The sequence below is a fragment of the Melospiza melodia genome, chromosome 9 (genome assembly GCF_035770615.1).
Source record: "Melospiza melodia melodia isolate bMelMel2 chromosome 9, bMelMel2.pri, whole genome shotgun sequence".
NCBI lineage: Eukaryota > Metazoa > Chordata > Aves > Passeriformes > Passerellidae > Melospiza > Melospiza melodia.
This window is the reverse complement of record NC_086202.1, coordinates 20,422,435-20,431,434: the sequence shown is the minus strand read 5'-3', so window position 1 is coordinate 20,431,434 and position 9,000 is coordinate 20,422,435. Positions and strand designations below refer to the sequence as shown.

General features: G+C 42.1%; 1 protein-coding gene across 1 annotated transcript; it reads right to left on the bottom strand.

Annotated features, from left to right (window-relative positions):
* Positions 1 to 112: 112 nt before the first annotated feature.
* On the bottom strand, positions 113 to 2,704 carry CHCHD1 (coiled-coil-helix-coiled-coil-helix domain containing 1). The gene is made up of 3 exons (XM_063163777.1): positions 2,530 to 2,704; positions 2,017 to 2,135; positions 113 to 899 (listed from the first exon to the last, which is right to left on the bottom strand). The coding sequence occupies exons 1-3, from the start codon at positions 2,669 to 2,671 to the stop codon at positions 789 to 791; spliced, it is 372 nt and encodes a 123-aa protein (XP_063019847.1). The 5' UTR covers positions 2,672 to 2,704; the 3' UTR covers positions 113 to 788.
* Positions 2,705 to 9,000: the final 6,296 nt, after the last annotated feature.

Here is a 9,000-nt window from a genome sequence, read left to right as displayed (position 1 = left end):
ATGAATTACATTATTTCAATTATCACTCCATGCTTTAACTTTCTCTACCCCTTTTAGTTTTTTTTACCAAAAAACAATGAAACATTTTGTTGTAGATTATGAGCTGCCCAAGTCAAACACCAGTCTTGCTTTATTACAGTACAGACAAAATAATCAAACTCATGTGGCACCATACCTGTCCCACCTGCAAATCAGAGGGTCTAAATCACAAACTTCCATGTTAAAGTTATATTTGATACTTACCATTGTTTTATGTATGAACAAGGTATTTTGCTGGAGATTTTTTCTAGATTTTACAGCAGGGGAAATTTTAAAAATTTCAAGTGGCACCAGATTGTGTATACACCCATGTAAGAGTATGAGCCATCATACCATCACATACCATCAATTACTACCATCATTACTAATTCTAACTTGGCTCAGTGTTTGAGCCCAAACACTTTTAGATAGCAGCTCCAGAGCTGGGCAAGAGGCTTGCACATGAAGAAGTCATGCCCTGTTAGGAAATGCATTTACATGACTGCCTAGAAGGTTTTATTTAACAGTGAGGACCTGAGTAGGCAAGCTGAACAACACACTGCAAAAATCCCAACATTGCAAGACCCAAGAGTCTCATGAACAAAATCAACTGATACTCAAGATGGGTGGTTTTTGCTCTGGAATCAAAACCAGGGTCAAGACCCACACATCACCTGACATCAAAAAATCACTCGATTTGACTTTCCTTTTTTTTTTTTACCAAGACCCCAACTTTAATTGCTTGTCCACAGTCTCTTTCATAAAGTACATTATACATAATGTGTGATCTGAGGAAACCTCTTCAGGAGCTTGTTCACTTTGCTTGAAGGCAAATTTCCCCTGGGTGACAGGATGTCCTCACTTTGATTCCTGCGCTCTTTCTGAAAGAGAAAAAAACTCCTCAAAATTTTTACAGCAGTTTATTTGCAGAGTTGATGCTCATTCCCAGAGACTACTACTAATTGTACAGGGGTGTTTCTTTCAGGAAAATGCTGTTTCTTTAAGGAACACTTACCATAGCACTTGGTTTAATAATTACAAGCTGATGACCTTTAAATGATGCAATTAATGACTGACATCTTGTGAAGATTATATCCTTCCATATTCTTAGTTAACGATGATATAAACTTCTGGTAACAGCCCAGATTTTTTCTTTTATTTTCTGTTATTTTTTCATCTTTGTTTGATTCTTTGTCATCTAGCAAATAAACTGTGGATAATTTTTCACTTATGCTGTCAAACAGCAACAATAAATAACTATTTAAATGATGACACTGTTATTGAAGGAAAATGGAAACCTGAAACCAGTTTAAGGACAAGTTTAGTACATATACTTACCTTTAGTCTATTTTGAAAATTATTTTATTTCAAGCTTGTCATAAAGTATTATTATAATATGTCAATATATATTATATAATCAGAAACCCCTAATTTTCAAGCAGTATGAAACTTATTTTTCAAAAATGTCTGGCCTTTAAAGTCAGAAACAGGTTGGAAAAGACCTCCAAGATCGTTGAGTCCAACCTCTAACCAGTGGCCACCCTGCCAACTATACCATGGCACTGACTGATACATCCAGTCATTTTCTGAATGCCAGCAGGGATGGCAACTCCACCACCACTCAGGCCAGCCTTTTCCAGTGCTTCGGCACCCTTTTACTGAAAAAGTTCTTCCTGATGTCCCTGGCACAGCTCAAGGCTATGTCCTCTTGTCACATCATCAGTTGCCTGGGAAAAGAGGCTGACCCCTGTCTAGTAATTGTAAAGAGCAGTAACACCTCCCTTGAGCCTCATCTCCAGACTTAACAACCCCAGCTACCTCAGCCCATCCTTGTAGAAGCCTCTCCATCCTTCACCAGTTTCATTGCACTTAGTTGCTCAAATGGGTCACAATCAAATCATTCAGAGAACATTATTCTTACTGGCACACAAAAAATGACTGGAGGCTTCCTCCTTTCCTACTACTAGACTTTAAGAACATAAAAGAGGCCTTAATTACTTCTGCCTTGGCCACGCAGTCATAGAACGTCCTGATCTCCTCGGCACAAGGTGCGTCGTTGAAGTCATTTTGTTTCCAGCACGCCATCATTACTGACATCTCCGTAATGCACGTTGCCTCTGAAGGGAAAGACACAACCAGAAATCTCAGGTGTTTGGGATTTCATGCTAACAACCTCCACAGTGCATAGATCTCCACAGAAGTTTAAGACGGGGTAGAGGCAGGTGAGAAAATGCATAACTCAAGATCCCAGCTTTGCTTTGGGCAGAGAAGTTGTTGCTACCAGAAAGCAAAGCGCTGCAGCCATCCAGCATCTGACTGCATTTTTAACGTGTCTGACTCACGTACGACAAAAACTCGAGATTGCAGTGTGAGGAAGCAATCCTTCCCACAGAACCCACGCGGAATTCCATGGCCCTCTTGCCCTGCGGAGCGCGCAAGGCGCCGCCAAGCTCTGCCAGCAGCGCGGCCCGTCCCGGGGCACAGCGGCGGCTCAGCTCACCGGCAGCTCACCTGTCGACTGCTCCCGGCGGTTCGCCACCTTGTCGGCCAGCGCCAGTATCCGGGGCGGGCGGAGCGTCGGGGGCCGCTTCTTGTTCCGCCACTGCCCCGACACCCAGCGCGTCACCCAGGCAGGGTAGGCGGGCGCCGCCATGTCCGCGCGCGGGCGCCCTGAGGGCGGTGCCGGGCGCGGGAAGCCTGGCCCGCCCCATCCTGCCCGTCAGACCGAGGATAGGCCATGGCAATGGAGTAACTCCCCTCAGCTTCCGCACGGGGCGGGACCAGTGCGACACTCCCCCCACAACCGCCTACCAACAACTAACTCCTTCTGCGGCAAAAATAACAAAGGAAGGAGCAAACACTCTCAGCCAGAGTAGCAGAAATCATGATTGTCTCAAGTAATTCAGACGGAATTAAAGGAATCACGGAATGGGCGAGGCTGGAAAGGATCACAGTGGGTCATCTGTGCTCAAGCAGGGTCCCAGAGCACATTGCACAGGATTGCATCCAGACGCTTACAGAGTATCTCCAACGAGGGAGACTCCCCAGCCTCTCTGGGCTGTTCCAGTGCTCGGTCACCTGCACAGTGAAGTTGTTATTCGTGTTCAGATGGAACGTCCTGTGCATCACTTTCTGCCCGCAGCCTCTTGTCCTGGTGCACAGCACCACAGAGAAGAGCCTGGATCCCTCCATCCCTTTGACACTCTCCCCTCAGATACTATAGACATGGCTGAGGTCCCTCTCACCTGTCTCTTCTCAATTTTTTCTGCAACTGTATGGAAACTCTTGTTGGTGCTCCAAACTCTCACCACTCAGCTCCCAGCCCCTTATTTCTCTCCGTTACATTACGGCTGGATCTCCCCTGCACTGTTCCTACTGTTCCTTCCAAGAAGATACTGAAACTGCTGCTTCCAAAATGGTAGCATCGTTCCCACAGCCTCATACTCTGGTGGAAAAAACTGTTCCCAGAAGTTTCTTCTAGCAGGTTCTGGAAGTCCCCAACTGATCTGGCAGGTTCTGGAGTGCTCATGTCTCCAGCCAAAAAAGGCAGGCAATACAGAAGGCACAGGAGCATTCCAAGGGCTGGCATACAAACAAGTCTCTGCACAGCAGGAGGGACAAGGTAGATGCACAAAACTGAGGAGGTAGATGCTGAACACTGGAGACACAAAGCACTCAGATCCTTGTCTTGTGTAGTTCCTGAATATGCCATTTTACCACTGTATCTGGAACTGCTGGAGTCCTCTGACCATATACAGAAGACTACATCAAAAATACTTTTCTTTGCATTTTTGTTTCCCCACAGGACACTGATTTGGATTAAAATACACTCAACCTCCTAGACAAAGCCCAAAGCACACCCCTTTGCCTAGTCAAGGAAGTTAGAGACTTTGGAAATTCCGTTAACTTGAGCTAAACATCACCAGACACATACCACATTATTCTCAAGATGGTCACTAGAATTTACTGCATCTGCTGACAATAAATTCTGGTATATCCAATTCTATAATTATTTTTGTGTTACTTGTAAAATAGTATATATTTAGAGTCCAAATTAAAGAGTATGGGAAGGCATGTTCAAGTAAGCAAAGTATTTTTTTAGCTCTCTTCTGGTAGTGCATTTTCATCTCTTAAGGTAAAACACTTTCTGGAAATTTTGAAACATTTTGGTAAGCAGGATGTTTCTGTATTCCCATTTTTTTTCTGAAAAAACAGGAAACAAGCTATCCTTTGAGCCTGACTACCAGTAGAGAAGAAACAGGCTGACACCTTCAAATTAGGCCAGAGAGCTTGCACTGTACAACTCTGAAGAATAGAGACTTTGAAAATCCCAGACAGGAACATGAAATACATTTCAGTATTCCCATTCATGTAAGGTTCAGCTATTCTTGGTTTTGCCTCTTCTAGCTACCCTTCCTGCCTTACTGCTAGCTACCCACCTTCCCCTGCTGCATTTGCCGCCTGCAATGTCTAACTAGATGGGCAAGAAACAGTAACAAGGAAAGACAAAAGTACTGTGATAGAAGAGAAGCTGAACTGCACTCCCTGTAAATCAGCCTCCCTTTTCCCAAATTACATTAGCTAATGGTGGCAGCACCTTCAAATCCTTTCACCTTCAAAAGCTGATCCCTCATTAAAGTAATTCCAAGAAAAATGAGGTGAGGTAGGAGAGGAGGGGAGGCTGAGAAAGAGAAAGGCAAACTACACAAGGAGAATTGTAATAGCTTCCTGTAAGTTACTGCTGTCTGCATTAGAACTAATTTTTTGGCATCAGTCCCATATTGGAGCCTCAGCAGAAGAGATTCCCAAGCAGACAGAATAAGGTACATGATGGTGTCTGCACACACCATGCAGAGATGTCTGAAGCAGGACACAGTTTTATTATTAAACATTATTTTCTTATATTACACATTAATTTTAAGGAAGAATGCAGATCTACAAAAAGGCTGTGTTATTGAATAGCCAAATGCCTCTACAGCCTATATTTTGTATAGCTGATAGCACCAAGTCACTAATGGATGGGACAGAAGTGATGACTTTATAGGGACAGTCAGAAACTAAATTCCCTCAACAGTGAACTCCAGAGATCTTTTACTGTGAATCTTGAATGTGCAACTATAAAAACCATGTAAAACTTTTGCTAATTAGCATTTACAACTTTTTTTTTTCTTGTATTGATATATTTAAAGCTGAATCCTAGCTTGTGTTTCAACTGGTCAAAACCAAAATAAAACACAGAGCTTAAACTGTTAATACTAGATTTGAAAAGAGTATATATCACAACTGAATAAGGGCCACATATGATACTACAGTAAATGCTATGCCACAGTTAGAAACAATGCTAGCAATGCTGTAATAAAATACACCCTTTAAAATGAGACTGCTATCTTAAATACCTCTTTAAGAGATGAGAAATTACACCATGTGTTCTTCACTTTCTGTGTAGTTATGTAAAACGTCCAGAAATTACCAAAAAATCAGTTAGGGGACGAGGGTAAGAAATCTGCTGTATTGGCAAAAAAGAATAGAGTTGATATCCATGTCTTTTTGACTGCCTGGATCCAGCTTTCAGATAAATTCCACTATATTCACACAAATGTACCCTGAATGCGCCATACCAGTTCATAATGCCCTCACCAACCACACTTTATTCTCATCTGCCTCACCCTGACCTCCTTAAACCAATTTAATTAGAGATGCCTTAAAATTTAAAGCACTTCCACTTGAACTTTAGCAGTGAAAGTAACCAGTTTGCTGAGATTCCAGGTGGTTCAGACTTCAATCCTGCCTGCTGAGCTATTGTGTTTGGAAAGTATTAGCACAATATATTCATGCACTCACAACTAGACGTGTCACACCCCATCCCAACTCCCACAACAACCCTTATCCTGTGCTATCTCAATTAGATCAGCTGCCCTGCATTTTCCTGTCAACCTGAGTAGTTCTGAGCTGCCATCCCTAATTCCCAGGATCTAGGAAACTCAGCCCATTTCCACTGCAAATTACCTGTGCCTCCTTATTTGCTCAAAGATGCCACAAAGTATTATCATCTGCTCTGATCCATTCCAAGATCCCCAGTACCATCTCTAGCTGAGACACCTGCACATTAAATGGGTCTTTTCTGCAGTAAAAATGTATTTAACAGCACACAAATGAAGATGCTAGTGGTGTCAGAGTTCTGGAACAAATCCTGTAGCTCCACTCCTCTCTATCCTTCCTAATCCCTCTGCAGGGCCATATTTCTCTTCCTGCCAGCTCTGAGACAATGGACCATAAAGAGAAGTACAGTTTGTTAGAGCCTGACGCAGGCTTTGGCTCAGTTGGTCGTATCACTAAAAGGATTTTATCTCTGATTAATGTCAACCTCTCAGGTCTCTGGTCTCTAGGCAGAATGAAGGAACCTGGCACCCTGTATGTTTCCAATTAATACAACTTCCCAGAAGGTGCTTTGACATCCAACAATAACTTTAATTAAATACAGTCAAATAGATGACAACTAATGATTAAGGGAGTGGCTCTCTTGGGACTATGGCTGAAGAGTGTGTATGGCAGGACAGTAAGCAAGGCAGATGGCTGCTTGTCTAACACAGCAATGCCTGCTAAAACTCTGATGTCCCTGATGGCTGAGTTTCAATTCAATTTATCCTGTTCCCAGTCCTTTAGAAGTTGTTTTTCCACATCACTTAAAGCTACCCTCAGTTAAAATGCAAGAGGGACATTTCTGCTGTTTCTGCAGCTGCTGCTGCACTTTGCAGACCATTTCCAGAGAAAGCAGCTCATTCTCTTTTCCCTCTAAACATATACATCCACTGCTGCTTGGATCTCATTCTACTTACCATTAGAGAGGACCCAGAGATCTTTCAGTTTGAAAATTACTACAGTGACTGCAATAAGAAAAGGCAACTCTTTCTGAACTCCTTTTGAGTTCTAGAAATCATAATGTTAGCTATCAACTCAATATTCTTCAGTGAGGTTATATGCTTCCTACAAATTGCAGTCCTTGCTAAAGGACAGAAAACGCAGACTACTAGTTCAGTAAATTAAATAATCAACTTCTAACTGAAAAAATAGGCAACACGTGGTACCAGAGTTTTGGCAGAAGAATGAGAACTGTGGTTTGCCCAATCAATGCAATGCCTTGGACTGCTAGATTTTTAACCTTCAGTCAGTTGTTTCTTGTCTCTCACCCCTCAAGAGGGCATACATTTATTCTAGCTTGTCAAGTCAATTCTGAGACACAGCATCAATAGAATCTACTTGTGTTTCATGTGAGCAGTAATGAGGAGATATTTATTTTTAGAACAGTAATGCTAGTGAATAAAGCTATCCTCTCAGCCTTGAAAGCCTCCCTCTAGTCACACAGTAAACTGGCACAATGCATGATAAGCAATGAAGACACTCACCCTAGTCTGCAGGATCCTGCCAAAGTGTTTATATGGGTAAATATCTTCAATATTTGCTATCTTTGATAAATTCCTTATTAGGATCAGTTTTTATGAATATGGGTACCTGCACTGTAAGAACTGTTGAATTGTTGAACCTGCACTGTTGAATCTATCATGTTCACAGTCTGAGTATCACGTAGCCGTTCAGTAGTCACAATATGAGTGATGACATTCAGCCACCATCTTGCTGCTCTGGATTTAAAGCAGTGAGAAATCCAGTTAGCCAAGAACAGAAATCAGGAAACTTTTCTTAAAATAATAATGCTGTAGTGACCTTCCTCCCTGTCTGCATTCACACACTTGCATTAGCAGAAAGACAACTAGGAGGGTAAATTGAATTCACTCTGGCCACGACTGGCAGTACACATTGGCACTAGATAGCAATCCTTTCAAATGCATTATTAAGTAAATTAACAGCAAACTCTTCAAGGGTATGAGACCCAGCTTCTCCTCCTGTCTCCTCCAAATAACAGGAGAGAATGAAAGCAAAGCCATGGCAAAATGTTTACTCAACGTTTTGTAGTCCTTGCTGTGCAGAGCAGTAGATGCTGTGAAGGTCAGTCAGCAGCACTGAACACAACTGAAACCACAACTCTTTATCCAGCTGGGCAGGATTCCCACCTCTCCTGTCCCTGCAGAGTTTGCCTGGCAGCTACACAAAGTATTCCAACCATGCACTGAATAAATATTCCTTAATTCTTACACACCATACATAAAAAGTGAAATAAATTTACTGTATTAATAGAGGCCACAGACACATGGTTTATAAATCATGGAAGTACTGTGACATAGAGGAGATGATCTATGCTAGTATGATCTATGACTACAGGAAAAAACACTGCAGATACAAAAGAAACAAGGCTTGGGTGAGCTTCACAGCTAAGAGTGGTAGCTAATACTCACTACCTTTTGAGAAGTTCACCACCTGTAAGACTGTAAAAAACAGTTAAACCTAGGAAGACACTAAAAACTCAGAAAAGAAAGCTATCAAGTGACTTGTGACTCAACTACAAACTGGAAGTGGTACTTTGAAAACCAGACAAAACCCACAGAATATCTGTAATCAATTTACTTTCAGATCTGTACTCTTTCCACACATGCTTTAAGAAGATAGATGGAAATCAGAAATACTCATGCTTGGCAACAGTCATCAAGCTCAAAGCAACAGCATTCTGTAGTACAGACACAGAGCAAAGCAACAAAGCAAGCCTGCAGGACCAACAAAATAACCTTATTGGCTGTTGATTGTAATATACTGAGTACATGAAGTATATAGTGGTGAAGGAATACTATTGTGAAATAGCTAATGAACAAATCAGGGCCCCAAGGAAGAAGTTTTTACCTAGTTTGCTAGCTACTATTCAGCTTGCATCACCATATCTTCAATGCTACTGTTAGCGCGCAGGAAGACAAAATGGGGCTTTGCACATCACTCAGCAAGGACTGAGCAGTGCTGATGCACATACTTACACTGGGACTTCCTCCGGTTACTCATGTAAGGACAGTGCATTCAATGTAGCATGTCCAATTTTGGCAA

Coding starts and splice junctions, on each gene's coding strand:
- CHCHD1 (XM_063163777.1), bottom strand. CDS start 2,671: ATGGCGGCGCCCGCCTACCCTGCCTGGGTGACGCGCTGGGTGTCGGGG. Junction 2,136..2,529: donor CCGCCGGGAGCAGTCGACAG/GTGAGCTGCCGG, acceptor CTTTCCCTTCAG/AGGCAACGTGCATTACGGAG. Junction 900..2,016: donor ACTGCGTGGCCAAGGCAGAA/GTAATTAAGGCC, acceptor TTTCTCTTTCAG/AAAGAGCGCAGGAATCAAAG.